The 22,282-nt window shown below is 36.0% G+C and overlaps 1 protein-coding gene across 3 annotated transcripts in view; it reads left to right on the plus strand.

Annotated features, from left to right (window-relative positions):
* The window catches only part of LOC150106375 (erythroid differentiation-related factor 1), a 381,623-nt gene that overhangs the window by 272,088 nt on the left and 87,253 nt on the right, over positions 1–22,282 (plus strand). For all 3 annotated transcript variants that reach the window (XM_090393103.1, XM_090393102.1, XM_090393104.1), the window contains one exon: positions 3,245–3,445. In XM_090393103.1, the coding sequence (XP_090249229.1) occupies positions 3,245–3,445 (201 nt within the window). The remainder of the gene's footprint in view (positions 1–3,244; positions 3,446–22,282) is intronic.

A 22,282-nucleotide genomic window follows, 5' to 3' on the forward strand; every position in this document is an offset into this window, starting at 1 on the left:
AAGTCCTCTGTAATAAGACTGAAATTCTACATATAAGCAGATTTGTTATGGAATTCTTTATAAGGAACCATATAAAGAAGTTCTTCATTGCACAAATTTATAGATCTGATGGCCTGTGTTTTATCTCCTTCATGGGAGATATACTAATAGTACTTTTTCAATCTGCTAATCTTTCCTAATTGGTTTAAAATTTTTATTAGAAAGTGTTGACTGTTTTATTACCATACTATAGCATTTTTTTAAAGAATGACTTACATGTATGCAAACGTTTTACAATTAACAATCAAGTTTTTTTATGAGTTTATTATTAATAGAAATCAGAAGGCTTTCCCATAATAAAATCAATACATAATGGGAGTCAGCATTCATTGCACCATTCAGTGATCTGTTGGACATCTTGAACATAGTCCATTGTGCTGAAGCCACTTCTAAATCTCTGTCCTTTTGTCTGTGCAAGGTCTAGAGTTGCACAAAGTCTGAGGTAAGACTTTTATAAACTCTTTGTATTATATTACACCAATAGCAGACTGAGTTTGATAGTTCAAGTCTTCTACATCACTTTTTTTTTTAATAGCAGAATAAGTTTAACTTGTTTTCTTCAAACATTAGACTAAAACTCCCATCTTCCCTGCTTTTAGAGATTCAGCTGTGATGATTCCATCCTTTTCTGCAGCTTTTCCATTTTACATGCTTATGCTCCATATAATTTCTTCAGATTGAATTTGGGATGTTTTAGTTATTTCATAGTTGTCTTTTGCATTTGTTTTGTCATTCTGATATAATATTGAGTAAAATTCTTCAATTCTTTTTGCTATTGCATATTTGTCTCTGGTTCCATCTTGCAAACTGCCAGATGGAACCGGAGACATTTGTTTATTTCTGTTCATTTCTGGATTATGTTTGTTTGTTCGTAATTGCTCTTTGGAGACTGTAATCATCTTCAGTCATTTGTTGTATTTCATATTTTTTCTTTGATTCATTTTATGATTGTTTTGCATAGTACAGTATAATCAGTTTTTTTTTTTTTTTTAAGTTAAAGGATATTATATCCCATATTGTTTCTTAGCCGAATAAGAAACTCAGAGTTTCATGCCAAATATAGAAGCTTAATAAAGTTCGGCGATTCCAAGTATAAGCAGATACCTGGATAGTGCAGCAACTGACCCTTGAAGGTAGTGCAAGCTCCAATCACTATTCTTGATGTTTACCCATAATGTGAACTTAAACTCCTAGGAGCTGTATTATTGTTCAACATCATGAGAGAAGGTCATTACCCAGACTGGTTTCAACCTTTTTTGAGGTCTCATCAGTGAGTAGGTAGACCATGTTAATACCAAGTTTGTAGCGAACAGAACCTACTCACTGATGAGACCTTTTAGCAAAATTTTGCTACAAAATAGACTGTGTAGCAAAATTCCCATCTCAGTGAATTATAGCAAATTAGTATTTAAAATATATATATATATATATATAAAAAAGCCCCACTAAAGTTAATAGCATTGGTGCTATAGTAAAATGTTCATTATAGCAAATCTTCCACTATAACACTTTTGTATACTCTGTAATATCTCTCTTTTTGTGTGTTCACCATGAAATAGAAGTGTTTTATATTAAATACTTTATTTTGTTTTATGTAATTTATGCATATACTAAGTTCATAGTGTTTCTGAATTATATTGATATATTTAATGCACTGACGAGCAGCTCACTCACTCCCTTATGGAAAACAAAACTTTCTAACATGGGATTCCATGGTATTAAAAAGAATGGTTTTGCTCTTGCTGGTTTCTGGTTGAATCATAAATTGCATAAAAGTTGTCAAGTCATCAAAACCAATCAAAACTAATAAATGACAAATATATGAGGTTTTGGATAGAGTTCTATTTTTAAGTTGTACACTACCAAGGGCAAACTCATTCTAAAGATTGTGTGCTTGTAAGCTCCTGGTGAAAATTAAGTTTTAAAGGCAATCACTGGTTTGTTACTTGGCTACAACAACATTGAATATTTATTATCCTTTTTTAAATAATTTTTTGGTGTCAATAATTACAAGCAGAAGTTGCTTTATATAGAAGAATTATTCATTATAAAGGAGAATGAATATTAATTAAGAATTACAGATAATTAGTAGTCGATGATTAATAATGATAAAAATTGTATGTAGGTGTGATTTCTCATATTCACTGAAATTCAATATTAAGTCAATTCAGTTTATTTTCTTAGATTTATGAAATGAATTATATAGTAGAAGGCATAAAAAAAAAAAAAAAAATCTAAAACCCTTAGATTTCATGTATAGTACGTTACTGACATAATGGTAACTCATTTTGTGTTAATAATTCCAGAGCCTTATATCTGATAATGTTTAGATATTTGTTACACTCTAAATATGGTAACATCCACTGGTAGGGTAATAATATTTATAGTTTAAGTAATGTATGTCATCCATTAATTAATTTGACAATATTTTTGATTAAAATATAATCATTGAAACTTCTCAATATTACTTCATTGTTTTTTGTAATTTGCTTTAGTAAGAAAATAAGAAGGAAAAATCCTTTTTTGGTGAGTTTGAGTTACCACAGAAAAACATCTGTAAACATGTGGGTTATAAAAGCATATTCCCTTTTTTAGATAAAGAGTTCTTTCTTTTACTCTCTGTGTAGCAAAACTCCTAACTGAGTGAATTATAGTAAACTAGTATTTTTTTTTTTTTAAAAAAGAAAACTCTAAAGTTCATTAGCATTTGTTATAGTAAAATATTCATTATGGTAAACCTTCCACCATAACAGTTTTGTTGGTTGGATGTTTACTGCATATGCATACACGTATTTGTAATGTAATAAAAGAGCACCTTATTAAAATGCAATGGCATCTTTATGAGAAGCTAAACAGTTTTTAATTTATAGTGCACTTATTCAGCTTGAGAAATTGTCATTTAATAAGGGAAATTAACATTTTTTTATGTATACACATTGTATGAAAAAAGTGTGTTAAAGAAATAAATGTCTGCTATATACAGTCAACTTTCATAGGGACCTCAGAAATAGTTTTTGTGTGTATTGGATTATGGTTAAGTGCATTAATTAACTACCTTTTCAATAATTTGTTATAGCAATTTTGCTATAACAATGTTTACTCTTTAGAATTGACTGTATACCAAAATATAGTTACTGATTTTTTTTTATTTTATTTTATTTTTTTATAACTTTTCTCTCAAAATAGTAGCTGTTTATTTTTGCAGAATACAGCTGGGTATATGATTGGTCTGATACTTTGGAGGGGAGTCTTAATAATAGTGTTGCCTGCTATCAAGCAGCCCTTCAGCTGTGGCCAGATGAGTGTGGAGAAGGATACGATCGACTCATGCGTAGATGGGGAAACATATGTAATGAAATGGGAGTGTTTTACATGAACCAAGCAGCTAGGCTATGGAACAGCACAGGTTTGTTAATAATATGCTGTACTGTGTTCTAATAATCAGTATATTTAAATTCATTGTACCTACAAATACTAGTTAATGAATTAACTAAAAGTAGAATTAACATATATGATCTTAATGTTACTTCATTCACTAACATGAAATTTGTTTCTAGTAATATTGACTATTTCTGATAGCCAAACGTTAAAAAAAGTAGAGATAATCTTTTATTGCATTATAATTTTAAGGATATATTAATTATTCAAATTAAGTGGATATTGAATCCACCATTATTTCTTATTAATTATTATAATTGATATTGATAATTGATATATTAATTGTTGTAAAATTTTATTAACAGTACCCATCCTAATAGTACATTATAATACATTATCTATAGTACTATAATGTATCTATAGTACATTAATACTGGGGCACCAAGGATTGGGTGACCCAGGAATTCTGTCTAGAAACCAAACTTTTTCTGTACTTCTTATCTTAATTGATCCTTTAATTAAAGCTGGTTCAGTTAATGCATTTTATAAATTGATTCTAAGCCTTGCTAAACACTGTGTAAAATCAGTTTAAGCTATTTCTGTCCATCAGTTTAAAATTATTTCAAGTATAATAATTTTAAACCTTTCATTTTGAATAATGCCCCTAGCCATTCCACTGGACTTGGCTATATATTTTTACTGGAAGAGACCAAATGATGATCACAACTTTTAAAGCTTATTACCTGTAAAGAACTTTTGTGCAAGCAGTTAAAGCTACAATGGGAGACAATTCAATTTCAATGCTAGATTTCTGGAAAAATTCTACTGTAAGAGATGCCACTGAAATTATTCATGAATCGTGGGGTATGAAGTCACATCAAACAATATGAGAGCGGTTTGGAAACATTTTTTGCTACGTTGTGCAAATGATTTTGTTGGCTTCCCCAAGCAAATGGATAATGTTATTGAAGAAATAACTAACATTGGAAGAAAATTTCCAATGAGCATAACAAATTTTTACAAATTTTAAAGTTCATAAACCAATTATAATTTTTTATATTGAATATTAGTTCAATTTCGTCTACCCTCTGGACATTAATAGCATTAATTGAGGGGGAAAATTTGATTCTGAACTTTGATTAGAAAAAAAAATAACAGGCAAAGTTAAAAATGCCATTAAATATCCACAAAACTCAATTTGGGAACAAATTGAGTTTTGTCTTTTAATTTTATACATATACAGTAATACCCCTCTTAATGCTGCCCTCTTTAGTTCTGTTTCATTTTAACACTCTTGTTTGGCGATTCCCAAGACCAACCATTGCTTCATTGTTGATAACATTCATTTAGTCATTTGTCGCAATTTGTACCAAATACATATGCATCATTAGCTGCTCTGTACATTGTTTATCAAATGCAAACAAGAGGATCTGCAACTACTAATGCCGCTTTATTAATATCCAGCAGATTACAAAAATTGTGGATCTTGTGAAGTTCATAGAAGACCTACATTCCAGCCATTTATATAAAATACAGTATTATTATTGACTTTTACATAAAAAAATATTCAATAATAAAGTTTTATTTAGTGATTGTTCTACTATATTTGTATTTTCACCTGTCTTATAAAATATTATAAAATATATCCTGAGCACACTAACCATTTTTTTGCAAATGTTATAAGTCTCAGGATTTTCAAACACTATTCCCACACTTATTTTGTACAATAAAGGAAGTCACTGTGTTGAACATTTGTATAATCTTGAAAACATTGAAATTGTTTGAAACTGTTTCTAATATACTCTTGAAAACAAATTATGATTACTAGTTTAAGCTATATTAATGATTTTTGTATAAATCAGATTTAAAGAGGACATCTTCATTAATTTTATGGTATGAAAAAATTGTTTATCAGGATAAAATTAAAACTCCTATAAATCCCACATTCCTTTAAAACATATTAGAAACAGTATTAATTGTTATTGTGTTCATAATTTTCCACTTGATAAGTTTGAAAAACTAATGCACTTTTTCAAATTCATGATGTGTTATTTTTAGTTTTATTATTTTGCAAGCTCTTTGGATATTAAAAAGAATGATTTTACTCTCATATAATAATTTATAATTGTGTAATATCTTTTATACATTGTTAGAAATATATAAACATTTCAATTGTTTATGCTTTTGATGAGAATGCTTATGTTGATGTTTTTTGTTCTATCTGCAGTAGTTCATAGATAGAACAACTTAAAATGTTTCTCTTATCTGGATATATATCTCTTTCTCATTTCTCACATGCACCCCACACAAGACACTGATCTGATATATGATATCAATATAAAAAATTCTATATATATATATAGAGAGAGAGAGAGAGATTTTTTTCCCTATTTAATATTAAATAATAATTTCTGTTACTAATAAAAACATAAGCACACTTATTTAAAAAGGTTAAACAGTGGATTTATTATAAAATTTTCCCAGTAGTATTGTGAACAACTTCAGTATGAACTGAATTGGAATACAAACACAATTTTCTATTATGTTTAATAGAAAATTAAAAAATGCTAATATAAAATCATTATTTATTTATTTATTCATATGGCACAAATAACAAAACATGCAGTACAATACACAGTCATTTTAAAAGCAAATAGAATTAAGAGTCATTTTAAAAAACCAATAAAATTAAAAGATTATATCCATAATAAATTTAGTTTAATCCTTTATTCAAGTGTGAGCAAACAAAGTTTGTGCCTGAGAGCAAGCTACCAACACTCCTGTCTCAGTATCTTCTATAATGCAAAACACATCTCCTTGCAGATATGTCTAATGTTATGCATTAAGGGAAGGGCCGGGCCATTACCCAGACTAGTCTCGACCTTTATTGAGGTCTCTTCAGTGGGAGCCAGGCCCAAGCTGAGATACCAGGCAGAAGCATTCGCAGGTCATCTCCACCTATCGGAGTTGCCAAATGGTGTGCCACCCTTTTTTAATAAATTACTCTGGATTTAGAGAAAGATGTTGAAAGTTTATTTTTCACTTGGTTAGAGTATAATAAATTTAGTTTAATCCTTTATCCAAGTGTGAGCAAACAAAGTTTGTGCCTGAAAGTATCTTCAGGACTGGTGTAAGGTGGTACAACACCAGGGCAACTCGTTGCAAAGGTGGAGCAAGATACCAACACTCCTGTCTCAGTATCTCCTATGATGCAAAACACATCTCCTTGCAGACATGTCTAATGTTATGCATTAAGGGAAGGGCCACTAACCAGTCTAGTTTTGAGCTTTATTGAGGTCGAATGGGAGTTCATGTCTCTCATCATCGACCTTTGGAGAATAAAGCATGCTGAGGGTCAGCAAACAGTAAGAGAGGAGAATAATGAAAGATAGAGTAGGATAGTAGGAGGTAAAAGAGGCCTCAGTCAACCTGTTTAGCCTTATATGGCTAATTGGTCTGTGACACATATTCTCAATTTATCTGTTAAAAAAAATAAGAAAATTTAACCATAAAAATTTTGACTAATAGTTCACTTTAAATTTATCCTTAATAATTTCATCAGTTATCTATGAAGGAGATCCATTGACCTGTTTTGAAAACAGTATTTTCAGTTAGAACTTTTTTTTTTTTTTTTAATATATAAAGCCTACTCCCTGTATACTGGAATAAAAAAGGCGTTAGATGATTTTTTTTTTTTTTTTTTTTTTTTTTATTATATATATATATAAAAATCAAAGTACTTAAGGTCTGGTCAGTTGAACTGAAAGGGAACAAAATAAGGAACTTGCAGACCTGGTACCACTGGGACTTAGAATGGGATAGAAGAATGGCCCGGGAGATGCCGCTCACAAGGAGCAGCACCGCCTCGCAGTAAGCCTTCGCAGCCCGGGTTCTCAGATCTACCCCCCAGGTGTATGACCTCTTCTAGTGATAGCATTGGGATTCCCAGTGCTGCGCTCAGTCTTTGCCAGACGCGTTGGGCTGGTGGGCAAAAATAAAAGAAGTGCTCCACCGTTTCCACGCCCCGGCAGACATCACAAAAGGGATCGCACGGACTGGGTACGTACCTAGATTTAACCTGTTTCACCGGGAGCTGCCCATAAGCTATTCGCCAGGCCAGATCCCGATGAAAAGGCTGTCCCCAGCTATTCTTGATGTTTTTAAAGAGAATTTCATTGTTTGTCCCGAGGTTTGGTGTATCACGCCTGGAGAGTTGGAAGAAATCCCAGTATACTGCTTTCGGTTTGTGTGTGAGGATTTCTGTTCCTTTGTCTCTAAGTACTGTGAGTGATTTTACTAGTGTGCGGTACCACTTGGGCACAACCCTTGCACGGGGTCCAGCATAGTCCGTGGTTCCAAAGAGGGGGAGGAAAAGTCCTATAAAATATCTAATTAGGAGGCCTGAAATATGGTTTGAGTTTAAGGCCTTCCGTACGGTTTTGAATGTATTTGCATAAAGCAAGCTTTTGAGATCAGGCAGAGCGTACCCCCCTTCTTCATGTTTTAGTTGCAGGTATTGTTTTTTAACCTCATGTTTTTTTTCATTCCAGAAGAAATCTATGAGTTTTTTGGATAATTGGTTTTCTTGTAGCAGTGTGATGCCTGTGATATTGATTGTGTGCATCAGCATTGGGGTAATGATTGTTTTTATCACTGTGGCTCTGCCATAAAAGGAGAAAAAGGTCAGTTTGAATAGACTTATCTTTTCCGTACTTATTTCCTGTAATTTTTTAACTGGTAAAGCTAGCGACTCAGAAAAGGGAACTCCTAGTATTGTTAGCAGCTGCGTATGCAGCGCTAAACTGTAGGGAAGTCCGGTGTTATGGAAATTTCCAAAATTTTTGATTTTGGTTTTTTGTGCATTAACTCGGAGACCACTGACTATGCTGAAGTTTTGCAGTATGTCAAGATAGATGCAGATAGACTCAGAGTCTCTGAGTGTGGCCACTACATCATCTGCATATGCTACTATTTTGCACTGTTTGGAAACTTGGGGCAGTGGAGTACCATTAATTGCAGGGGTGTTCTCTATTCTTTTGATGAGGGGTTCTAATGCTAGGGAAAAGAGAAGGGGGCTTAGTGGGCAGCCTTGCCTAATCCCTCTCTTTATACGGATTGGTTCTGTCAGAAACCCATTGATAGACAGTTGTGTCGAGGCCCCCGCGTACATATGTTTAATTGTACGCCGAAGTCTCGGGCCTATGCCTACTTTTTTTAGGGTGTCCTGTAAGTATGTGGCTGACGCTGTCGAATGCTTTTTCCAGATCGGTGGAGAGAAGTGCCAGGGGGTATTTTCTTTCCTTGGCCAGTCTGATTAGGTCTCTTAGCAGGAAGAGATTAAATTCCATAGATCTACCTGGGATTCCATAGACCTGTGAACTTGTTATTATGTTTTCTATTCCGCCCTTAATGTGTGTACAGATAATTTTTGCGAAAAGTTTATAGTCTAGGTTAGTTAAGGAGATGGGACGCCAGTTATTTGACAAGGTCCAATCTCGATCTTTTTTTGGGGATAAAGATTGTATAGCTCTTAGCGAATTCTTCGGGGATGTTTCCCGAAGTGAGGAATTCGTTAAAGATCTTTACTAGTGCTGGCAGTACAAGGTCCCAGATAGATCTATAGAATTCTATCCCCAGTCCGTCTGGCCCTGGGGTCTTTTTTATCTTCATCGTTTTGCACGTGGCTTTTATTTCAGCTGCAGTTATCGGCCTGTCATGCAGGGCGCTAAGATGCTCGGGAAAACGTTTGACGTCCCACTCACTGAAGTCATCCGTGCCCTGCTGGTCAGCGAAGATGCCGAGATACTGCTGGTGAAAGTGACAGAGTATTTCATGGGTTGAATTTAGAATCTGGCCTTTCTCCTTGATCTGGTAAATCGTTCTATCATCGTTTGCTGCCACCCGTTGTTGATTGTAGAATGCGGCGGAGGGTTTTTCCAAATTTCTGAGATAGAGTCTCGTGCGAAAGTCGAGGTCATCGACTCTACTCTGCCGCTCTTGCTGCAGCTCTATTTCTACCTGTCTGATAAGATGTCCGCAGGGAATTCCGCTCCGTTCACTTGACCGGTACCAGCCGAGTTCCCTGTAGAGATCCCTCAGCCGTTTACGTTGTTGGTAGACCCTTTCGTAACCACATTTTTGAAACAGTTCCTTAGCCTGCCACTTAAGGTGCAGCCAGTTTTCCCAGTCCCAGTTGATGTTTGTCCATTCATCACAGAGTTTCTGTAGCTGGTCGCTAAAAAGACTGGGAAAGGTAGGAGGAAGCCTCCAAGGACCTCTGGCTGTTTCCATAACTTCTGGGAGTGTAATTTTTAAAATGACCAATTTGTGGTCTGTTGACATGTTGTGTGCTGTGGTGTGACGTGTCCTTTGAACATACTGTTCCAAGTTTTGGGACACGTACACCCTATCTAGTCTCGTCGATATCTGGCCGCGGCACCACGTTGTTTCTACCTTCGATGGGTTATTCCTCCTCCAGACATCGACAAGATCAAAATTTACAAAGCATCTTTTTAGAGCGGCGGTTCCGGAGTTTGCGTTCCCGCCTACTTTGTCCAAACGTGTGTCTTCCACACAATTCCAGTCCCCGGCTACTATTAGGTGTTCTGCTCCCAAGAGGTAGTTTTCAAGGGCAGAGAAGAAACCGCTTCTGTGGTATGGGCTGTTCGGGGCGTATACTGCAACAAGCCAGATGGTACGGCCACCGTACTTCCAGTCTACCGTTATTAGACGTCCCATGGGCGTCCTTCTGGATGTTGAAGAACCCCCCCGCGATTGGGGGGCGAATTAGTATCCCCACCCCTCGCGAGTGAGCATCCCCAAAGCACCAGTAGCTAGTGACTGGGTAGCTTCTCGAGAAGTTCTCCACATCCCATTGCTTATAAAAATGGGTTTCTTGAATCAGGAGGATATTAATTTTGTACCTTAATATTAGCTTCCAGACAGTGCTTTGTGCAAAGGGGTTGCGTAAACCGTTGGTGTTTAAAGTGGCAATTTTAAAATCCATGTTGGTATTTGGAGGAAAGGGGGGTGTTGTCTGTTTGTTGCTCTACATGTTCCACCTGTGATTCACTATCGGAGCTGTTTGGAATATCCATAACGAGATCGTTTTGAAATTCCATTTCTGTGATGCTATAAATGTCCGTGCTGCAGATATGTGAATGGGGTTCTGCAGGTTGGTCCGCCACTGGGGATAGGTTTCCTGTCTTTGTTACCGCCTCCTCAAGGGGCTGGGTGCCTTCGCGTTGGCTTGTAGTTTGGATGTTGTCCATTTCATCTTCTGACGAGAGTAGGCTGCTTTGTTTAGCCTTTTTTGCCTCTCTTGTGCGCTTTATTGGGGCGCTGGTTGTTACAACTTCTTCCTCTTTGCTGCGGGTTTCGAAGTTGGCTGTTATTTCCTTGATGTGGCGGGTTGCCCTAGGTGTCTTACCCGTTACGGGTTTCATGGAGGTTGTGTTTTCTGCTAATGTTTCTTTTTCGGTCTGTTGCCGGAGCTCTGGAAAATCGCTCCCTGATGATGCCTCAGGTGTACCGAGGGGTATAGCCCTGATCGGTATTATGGTCTCTCCGGCTGCTTCTGAGGTTGTTCTGTGCGAGCACATGTCCACTTTATGGGTCAAGTCCCCACATTTAAGACAAGCTTCTGTGCAGTTTACTATTTTGTGCTCTGTTGATTTGCAATTTCTGCACTGTAGTTTTGGGCATTCTGCCCCTAGGTGACCCTCAGAGTTACATCGGAAACACAATCTTTTAACACCCGGGTAGTTAACCATGACTCTTGTTTGGCCCACTAAAATGAAGTTGGGAACTTCCTTTTTCATATCCATCTGTACTTCAACGTCGCCTGTTTTCCAGCCTTTGTAATCTGGATGTTCAAATGCTTTGATATTAATAATATCGCCCCATTGGCTAAAAAATTTCTTGACGTTGTCTTCATTCTCCAGGTATTCCAAGGGAAATCTAGTTATTCTTAACGTTTTTCGTAAACTCCCTATTAAATAAAGTTTAATTGTTTGTCCCGCACAGGGAAAACCTTCTAATAATTTGCTTCTTGTTTGGTCATTTTTAACTACAATTTGGAATCTTTCTTTTGAGTACGGTGTGAAACCGTATATATTTTCTGCCCCTACTGTATCAATCAGAGCTTTCACTAACGTCCGCTCATCTGGGAGCCGCTTGACTTCGATGCCAAGCTTTCTAGTTCTGGGTAAGAATAACGGCATTGTTGGGGGGGGGGAAGACCTAACTACTGGCTGTAGAAGGGGGGGGAGGTAAAGGAGGGCGAAGTCGGGAAACGCCTGGTATCCCTCACAACAAGCAAAGAGATACCAGAAGGAATGGGTAAAAGAGCCAATAATAAGAAAAAAGGTCTTATTAATGCCGAGGCACTTCTGTAGAAAGTGAGCATGGAGCTCTCTCTTCGGGCCGCGGGAAATGGATCCTCTTTTCGACTGGTAGGCACAGGTTCTTTCTTCTTCGAACTGGAGCTGTCTTTCACGTCTTGGCGAATAAGGTCTCTTCAGTGGGAGCCAGGCCCAAGCTGAGATACTAAGCAGAAGCATTCGCAGGTCATCTCCACCTATCAGAGTTGCCAAATGGTGTGCCACCCTGGTTTAATAAATTACTCTGGATTTAGAGAAAGATGTTGAAAGTTTATTTTTCACTTGGTTAGAGTATAATAATAGGTGGTGGAAATGACCTGCGAATGCTTCTGCCTGGTATCCCAGCTTGGGCCGCTCCCACTGAAGAGACCTCAATAAAGGCCGAAACTAGTCTGGGGAGTGGCCCTTCCCTTAATGCATTACATTAGACATATCCGCAAGGAGATGTGCTTTGCATTATAGGAGATACTGAGACAGAAGTGTTGGTAGCTTGCTCCACCTTTGCAACGAGTTGCCCTGGTGTTGTACCACCTTACCCCATTCCTGAAGATACTCTCAGGCACAAACTTTGTTTGCTCACACTTGGATAAAGGATTAAACTAAATTTATTATACTCTAACCAAGTGAAAAATAAACTTTCAACTTCAGATTATATCCATATTAGTCAAATAGTTCATAGCTTCAGGAGTAGCACTTAGAAAGTCCGATTTGTCTCCTGAATATTCTCTAAGATAACATTGGGTCACCATATGGTCCACAGTTTGTCTTTGAGCTCCACAATTACAATGTGGGGACAATCATTTACCCCATTTAAAAAGCATATCCACATATACACCATGACCAGTTCGTATTCTATTAAGCTGAGTCCAGGATTTTTGTGGAAGGTTTGAGCAAGCATCAAAACTTTTTGTAATTTGTTGAGAAAAAATTTTGTAATATCATCTGTCTGGCTTTCCTGCCACTTTTGCTTCAGGTTGAAGTTAGATTGTAATAGTTGTTGGGCTAATGGTGGATGTCTTGATCTCAGTCGTTGTACACTCAAGTCTGGGAGATCTAAGTGTATTGGTAGGGCTGTGTTCTCCAGGATTTTCTTATACTCCTGTAAGAAAGCTTTAGTTCTGTATAGACTTTGTGGAACAATGTTACTAAGAACCAGGAGCCAATGTGTGGGAGTTGATTTGATTGTGCCAGAAATCAGTCTCATTGTATTATTTAGTTGGTTATCAACAAGTTTAGCATGTGTGCTGTTTAGCCACACTAGTGAGCAATATTCAGCAACAGAGAAAACTAGTCCGAGAGCTGTAATCCATAGATTATCAGCTGTTGCTCCCCATGTCGTACCTATTAGTTTCTGTATTATGTTATTAAGGGTTCTTAACTTAGCTGCAACATCTGTTAGATGTTGCTTATAAGAAAGCATGTGGTCCAAGGTCACACCTAAGTACTTTGGAAACTTATTGTGTCATAGTAAACATCCTTTAAAGCAGATATGCAAAGTGGCATTGACCATATGGTTATTAAGGTGAAAGCTTGATACTTCTATTTTGTCTGGATTGAGCTGGAGCCTCCATTTTCTGTAATATTTACCTATTGTTTTCAGATTTTTTGTATTTCTTCATCCTGACTCATGTTTTTGTGTCGAATGGCAATTACAGTGTCATCAGCATAACAGAAGTTGTGTGAGATGGTAGTGGGCAAGTTGTATGTGCATAGATTATAAAGTAAGAGCTCCAATACTGACCCTTGTGGAATACCATTATTAAGTTTTCGTTGTCGGGAAATTTTATTATTTCCTAATATAACTTGAAAGAAATGTTCCGTGAGCATAGAGGAAATTAAGTGCACAGTCCGTTTACGTGGAACAATATTAAGAAATTTATATATAAGACCTTCATGCCATACTGTATAATGTTAGGTCCAGGAAGACAGCTGATGTTTTTTCTTGCTTCTGGAATCCAGCTTCTATGTGTGAGGTTAAAGTGAGCACTTGATCATAGCAACCGCGTTTTTCTCTAAAACCAGCTTGTTCAATTGGTATGTGTTGCGTGATTAGTATGGACAATCTGTTGTACAGAAGGAGTTCTAACATTTTATAGGTGTAACTCAATAAAGCAATAGATCTATAACTTTTTTGCCTCCTGGGGCGGTTTTCATTAGGTTTAAGAATAGCAACTATTTTTGACTTCTTGAACTGGCTAGGCAGTTGGCCAGTCAATAATATACCGGAAAAGAATTCTGAAAGCCATCTTATAGTATTTGGCCTGCTATTAATCAAAAATTTAGGATGGATACCGTTGAAGCCTGGGGCCTTGCCTGCTTTGACATCTTTTATGTCGGTTTTTACTTCATCTACAGTAAAGATTGAGGCATATTGTGAAACAGCAGGAGCATTTGTTTTTAGTGTTCTAAGTTCTTTCTTAACTTTCTTAGTATGTTCATGGTCTCTTGGTGCCCTGTAGATATTAACAATTTGATTAGCTATTTTCTCAGGGGAGGTCATTATGTTTTTTCTTTTAGGTAGATTAGTTGTGGATAGTTTTTGGAGAAGATTCCAAGCTTTTCTACTTCATCGTTTGAGGTCAAGGTTTTCAACCATATCAATCCATTTTGTTTTTCAAGATGAGTTCAGACTATGTAGTAATTCATCTATTTCATGATCTTCACTTTTGAGGAACTGTCTATAGAGATTTTCACTCTCTTCATTCCATCTGGGAACAATCTTTTCTCTAACCTCTAGGGAAATATTTTTTCGCAGTTGATATGATCGCTCCTACGAATCTCTTGTACTCAGCAACTCTAGCAGGTATTCAGCGAACACATTTCTCCAATTTGCTTTTTTAAAATTCCAATGTGGTCGTGGAAAGGATCTTGCTATAGATAGCATCATGCCAATTTCTAGTAATACTGGTCGATGTTGACTGTGTGGGAAGTTAGAAAGTACATATCGTCTTGCTGGTAACGGTTGCCCTTCTGTATTTAGTGAAAAAAACAAAGGTCCAGATTAGACTCCATTTGCCATGATGATGATCTAAAGGTATTTCTGTCTTTAGCATCAAATACAAGAAGTATATTATTTATTCCTGCCCATTGATCGAGGGCAGTACTGCAGTCATTGTTAGTACAGTCATACCCCAACTTACGTGCATCTGGAGTTACGCGGTTTCTTATATGTATGTATTCCCGTCCCGCTTCACGCCTCACCACTATCATATCTTTCCGGCACAGGCCGCATTCGCCAGTGTCACACGTGCTATGAACAAGCACTGACGTGTTTCTCACAGTCTCCATTCATACACAATTTTTATAGTCTACAAACCTTGCGATTGTTTAATGTTATGTTCTTGATAAACATTTTATCACATAAAAAATAATAATGTCATCCAAAAGAAGCAAGTCTGATTCTTCTACAGCTAGAAAGAAAAGAAAAACATTGACTTTGGAAACAAAACTTAATATTATTAAGGATTTTGAAGGCGGAATGAAAATTTGTGAACTAACAAAGAAGTTCAATCTACAGGAATCCACAGTAAGAACAATCATAAAAGAAAAGTTTACAGATTTTGGAGGACATAAATTCTAATGAGGAACGAATTGTAGCCACAAGGCAAAGAATAAAAAAATCATTGGCTTGCTATGAAGAAATTTTGTGTGACAAGAAAAAGGCAGTATGCCGTCAAACGAATCTATTAGATTTTATGAAACCATCAACATTGAAATAACTTTCTTTTTTTTATGTACGAAAAACTATAATTATGATTATATTTCTTAAAAAATATAGGTGTTTTTGTATACCTTTGGTCCCAATTAACTAATATTTGTATGTTTCTATATATAAATTACATGCAAAATTATAATCCGAGTTACGCGAATTCGACTTACATGGTTTTTGTTGGTCCCACCTACCGTGTAACTTCGGGGTATGACTGTACTTCCATTGTTCATGATGGCTATTAAAATCGTCAATTCATACTCTTGGATGTTGATAGATGAGTATCACATCTATATGTGATATGATGTGAGTCCATGGTGTTAAAGGAAGTTTATAGACATTGACTGTTGTTATGTTTTGGATTTTCACACTCACAAGATAGGTATCACTATCATATCTCGTTGTTAAGATGAGAGCATTTTGTATATCATCCTTAATATATGTTGAAATGCCATAATTCCGATGGTATGTAGGACCAATCAGGCCGTAACCAATTATTTTTCCTCTTCTGTTAAGGTTGTCTTCATTTTCAGCATGCGTTTCTTGAAGCTCAATGTCAATGTTTTTTTTTGTAGTATTTTGCAGATCACATTTTGCTCTGTTAATTCCCTCAAATATTCAGTTGATACATTTTAAGGCTAAATTCCAATTTTTTGTTCGCATCATCAATAAAATCAAAAAAATCGGTATTGTTTGACTGCATGCCTTAGCCAGGAGAAAGACTGGCTAAGGCATGCAGAAGACTGGCTGCCAAATTGTTCTAGCTCAATTAACATTACCCAGGGTGCACCACGAGGAGGCGAGCTAGATTACACCCCTATAAAATCATAATTATGAATGAAGCAGCTTTGTCATTCTATAGTAATGTTATATTTGGTGCATTCCTGTTGACTGGTTCAGATATGTTAACCTTATTACCCTACTTTTCTCAGTCCAACCTTTTAATAGTTGAATATGTATATGTGTGTGTGTGTGTGTGTGTGTGTGTGTGTGTGTGTGTGTGTGTGTGTGTGTGTGTGTGTACAGAAGGATGCTTGAAGGTCAAAGCTGTATAACAGAGAGAAGACCTCCACATAACCTTTAAAGGAATGCAGAGAACTGACCGGGTTTGATCTAATGTGTAATCCTCACCTTCTCATGGGGCACCCTGTTAGGATACTGAATGAACAAGGATGAGCTGGCAATTTGGGATTTAGCCGACCAAATTGTATTCTTATTGGCTCAAACCACAAGTAAAATGATGGTCCAGCATGACAGAATTTCATGGCGGCTGGGGCCTTGCCCAGTTAAACAAGACTCCTCCCCCCATTGATTTCCCCAGGGAACTGGGGCAAACAGCAAAAAGTCAGCTACTGGAATAAATCCTGAAACATGCCCCAGCTCAACATCATCGGAGTTCAAGATCAGTACTATCAACATATAAGAAGCCTCAATGGCAAAGAAATGGAGGTGGCTGAGGAATTGGATTAGTACCAGGTCAATATTATGGCGTGGCTGAAACAAAAAAAACAAAAACTGGTGAGTCTTTCTAAGCAATAACTACAAAATGCTATATTCAGGCAATAAGAATTAGGGAAAAGAAAGAGTAGCTATAGTATTCAACACTAAATATGAAGCTGATCTTGAATAGCAGGCAATACCAAGTAGAGTGTTGTGAGCAAATTTCAGAATTGGGAACTGGACAATGAGACTTATTTGTGCCTATGGTCCCACAGAAGGTTCTACTAAGTAGAAGGGGAGGAATTTTTTAAGACTTTAGAGAAAGCAACTGACACAAGGAAAAAAGAAAAGTTGGTCCTTGTTGGTGATCTAAATAACATAGTAGGATATGATTATCAGACATACAGAAATATTTTGGGAAAATTGGGAGAAAAGAGCAAAGCTAAAAGAACAAAAATTCTATATATATATATATATATATATATATATATAATTTTCCCTATTTAATATTAAATAATAATTTCTGTTACTAATAAAAACATGAGCACACTTATTTAAAATGGTGGTTTATTATAAAATTTTCTCCTTTGTATTATGAACAACTTCAGTATGAATTGAATTGGAATACAAACACAAGGAAACAAAATTAAAAAATGCTAATGTAAAATCATAATTATGAATGAAGCAGCTTTGTAAATCTATAGTAATGTTATATTTGATGCATTCCTGTTGACTGTGTCAGATATGTTAACCCAATGTCCTACTTTTCTCAGTCCAAGGTTGAATATGTGTGTGTATGTATATATGTTTATAGGAAGATTTACTCAGTTTGGGAACATGTTAAAAGTATTAAATGACTAAAGACTGAGATTGACATAAAAGGTTTTAATCACACAACTAGTTTTGTCTAAACATCGACCTCTTCAAGTGCTAAAAAAACATATAAGAATGCCAGTAAGGAAATGGATCTGAACAGTATTAAAAAATGCAGCAAAAAACATTGTTGAGGCTAACTGCATTATTAGGCACGTGTGTGTGTCTACTATCTCGCCCACGGTAGTATTGAATAGCAGAACTGTGGTAGTCTGATAAGTTGTAGCTTAAATTACTATTGATGTGAACAGGGTTTAGGATTATTTCTCTTGACTCCAAAATTTTTCTTTCTATCTCATCATAACAACAGTGAAGATTGTTCGACTTTTCCCAGAGTACTGGATGTGGGAGGTCCTCCTCGTTCAAATTAGCTGAAAATAGGACATGGGTAGATAAGATGCTGGCTCGAGTTCTCTTTGGTGTGTTCTTCGATACAGAGTTGGATTGATTTATCTGTCTATCCAGAGTAAGGTTTGCCACAATTGCAGAAAATTTGATAAATTCCGGGATATTTGAGACTGTTATGATTAGTCTTTGGTCGACTGATAAAGGAACATAGCTTAGGAAGTATTGTGAAGAAGGTCTAAATGTTAAATTTGTTAAGATTTTTGTTAATTTTGGAAGATAGAGCTGATGTAAGGAATAGAAATACTGCCCTTAGAAACTGTAGTATCTTCATTATGGCATGGGGGAGCTGATTGAAAAGGAGTTTGTTGATAATTTTCTTTGAATAGCCATTTAACTGAAATGTGCTTTGAAGATGGTTAAGTTCATTGCTAAGATCCTGTTCATCCGAAAGAGGTGAGCGAGCCCAGTGTCCAAGAGTAGATATGATGCCGAATTTCTGCGGAGGATAATGGTGAGAATCATTGTGGAGATATCTGTATGTATGGGTAGGTTTCCTAAATATAGCGATTTCAAATTTCTCATTTAAACGGGACAGTTTTACATCTAAGAAAGAAAGCCTTTCTTCTTCAATTCAGCTGTAAACTTAATTTTAGGATGTATATTATTTATGTGTTCTTGAAAATTCCAGAGGTTATTCTTTGTTATTCTTTAATGTCTTGGTTATTCTTTAATGGTTTAATAGCAGGTCGTTCTCAAGAGAAAATGTTGTCAATAGGAGGTTTAGTGAAGTTGTTAATAGTGAAGATAGATTTAATACGGAGTAGGTTTGCATCCTGGGTAGGAAGAAAAGAAGTAGCTTTCTCAATTTTGGTGAAAAAGTCTTCACCATTGTTATGATGAGATAGAAAGAAAAATTTTGGAGTCAAGAGAAATAATCCTAAACCCTGTTCACATCAATAGTAATTTAAGCTATAACTTATCAGACTGCCACAACTCTGCTATTCAGTACTGGTGTGGGTGAGATCGTGGGCACACGCATGTGCCTAATAATACAGTTGGAGATTGTTCTCCTTTTTTAAACTAATCTAGGCTTTAGCCTCTGCAATGTTTTTTGCTGAGTTTTTTAATACTGTTCAGATCCAGTTCCTTACTTGCATTCTTATATGTTTTTTTAGCACATGAAGAAGTCTATGTTTAGATGAAACTAGTTGTGTGATTAAAACCTTTTATGTTAATCTCGGTCTTTAGTCATTTTATACTTTTAATATATATGTGTGTGTGTGTGTAATTATTGACTTCTACTCGGTTGTTTTGATACATTCTTAAAAAAAGATTTAAGATTATTTAATTTATTTAATTTAATGACTTAAACCTTGGTTTAAGTCATTAAATCTTTAAAAAAAATAAATATACACACACACACACACACACAGTGGATGCTTGAGGGTCGAAGCTGTATAACTGATAGAAGACCTCCACATAGCCTTTAAAGGATTGCAGAGAACTGACCAGGGTTTTGACCTAATGTCTGATCTTCACCTTCTCATTGGGCATCCTGTTAGGTTTCTACCTGGATACTGAATGAATGAGGATGGGCTGGCAATTTGGGATTTAGCTGACCAAATTGTATTCTTATTGGCTTAAACCACAAGTAAAATGATGGTACAGCATGACAGAATTTCGTGGCGGCTGGGGAATTGTCCAGTTAAACAAGACCTCCGTTGTTTTGCCCAGGGAACCAGGGCAAACAGCAGAAAGTCAGCTTCTGGAACAAATCCTGAAACATACCCTGGCTCAACATCACTAGAGTTCAAGATCAGTACTATCAACATAAGAAGCCTCAATGGCAAAAAAATGGAGCTGGATGAGGAATTGGATTAGTACCAGGTCGATATTATTAATGCAGTGGCTGAAACAAAAAAGACAAAACCTGGTGAAATCTTTCAAAACAATAAATACAAAATGTTATATTCAGGCAATAACAATCAGGAAAAAAGAAGGAGTAGCCATAGTATTCAACACTAAAATATGAGGCTGATCTTCTTGAATGGCAGGCAATATCAAGTAGAGTGTTGTGAGCAAATATCAGAATTGGGAACTGGACAATGAGACTTATTTGTGCCTATGGTCCCACAGAAGGTTCTACTAAGGTAGAAGTGGAGGAAATATTTGAGACTCTAGAGAAAGCAACTGACTCAAGGAATAAAGAAAAGTTGGTCCTTGTTAGGGATCTAAATAACAGAGTATTGGATATGATTGGCATAAACATACAGAAATAATTTGTGAAAATTGGGAGAAAAGAACAAAGCTAATAATAATGGTGAATACCTGTAGGATTTCTTCTCAGACATGGACTGGTTATTACTAACACAATGTTCCAACATAAAAATGTGCATAAATTCACATGGAAAGAAGAGGCAAGGAATAAGAAACGTCTCATTGTCTGTGTTATTGTTGATAGTGATGTTTTCTCACTGGTGCAGGACACTATTATGTACAGAGGATTCGAAATTGGAAATGATCACCATTTAGTCTTGAGCAGGATAAAATTGAATTTTATATTGAAAAGAAGATCATGTTAGAAAGTTTTAAAGCAAATAAAAGTTGAGCAGCTCTCAGATATGAACGGTAGACTAAAATGCACAAACATTATTCAAGAAAAAATAAAAGAGTTTAAGAACAGGAAGCAAACCTTGGAGATTCAGCGAGAGAGAGGCATGTGGTGATGTTGTCTGCAAGGATGGGAAAATCAGAACTCCATGGTGGACACAGGAAGTTAGAGGCAGTGAAGGAAAAGAAGAAAGCATATCGAAACTTTCTGGTGAATAAGTTGGCTTGTCTCTTGGAGAGTACAGAGACAAATGTAAGAAAGCTAAACACTGTGAAAAACTACCTCAAGAAAACTCATGAGAAGATTTTGGCAGGAACATAGGAAATAAATATCAGGAGGAACTGGGCAAAATATTCTGGAGGCTGTTGAAACAGCTCCAGAATGGAGGAAAGCATGCTGTAAAAGGAATTAGCGATGATAATGGTGGCATGAAAACTAGAGAAAAAGGTATCCAAATTGCTAAATGAAACTAGCAGTGAAAGCACAGTGGTTAAAAAAAACACTCAACAGGCATGCAATCAAGAATACATATCCATACTTGAAAGCAGAAAAGGCCATCAAAAGCCTGAAACATGGAAAGGCAAATATAGATGATATTTGACCAGAAATACTCAAGTTTGGAAATATAAATGTCTTACAGTTGCTGCACTGCAATAGGCCTGGACAGAGCGACGAATGACAGATGATTGGAGTAGAGCTCTCATAGTACCCATATACAAAAAGGGAAATAAAACTGAATGTGAGAATTACAGAAGTATTTCCCTATTGAGTGTTCCTTGTGAGATTTATGCAAGTATACTTGAGAAACGGTCGAGAAGGATTGTGGAAGAGAAGCTTGGTGAAGAACAAGCTGGATTCACCCCAAATAGAGGCTGTCAGGATCAGATTTTTACTTTACGACAGATAGTTGAGAAATCATGGGGATATAACAGAGATCTGTATTTATATATTCAATCGGGCATTATATCAAGCAATATTTAGTCTTTATTTGAGTTGTAAGTCAGCAGTTAGAATTGAAGTACAGGAAGATGGTTTGATATAAAAATCTCGTTTTAGACAAGGATATACATTATCCTCTCTGTTATTTATTATCTATATGGATCACATTATCAAGGAAAGCGGTATTAAACCTGATATCAAAATTGTAGATGTTAATCTCACCTCTTTACTTTATGCAAATGATGTTATAGTTTTAAATAAATCCAGTACAAGTCTGCAAGATATCCTGAGTAAATTGAATAACTGCTATAATAAATTTGGTATAAAAATCAGCAATAACGATACAAAGACAATTAAAATAGGTGGAAACATTGAAAATATCAACTGCATTGTGAATCTAGAATCTATAGAACAAGTAAAATATTTCAGCTACTTAAGCACAATTTTTAGTGAGGACGGTAAATTAAATATTCGAAATACACAACAGAATCAACAAAGCTGGTGTGGTTGAAAGTCAACTGAATAAATTTATATAGAATAAAGTGGAATATTATTGTTGATAGT

This window comes from Typopeltis vanoorti, chromosome 5 (assembly GCF_054136105.1).
Source record: "Typopeltis vanoorti isolate ZY-2024b chromosome 5, IOZ_Tvanoo_1.0, whole genome shotgun sequence".
NCBI classification, from domain to species: Eukaryota; Metazoa; Arthropoda; class Arachnida; order Uropygi; family Thelyphonidae; genus Typopeltis; species Typopeltis vanoorti.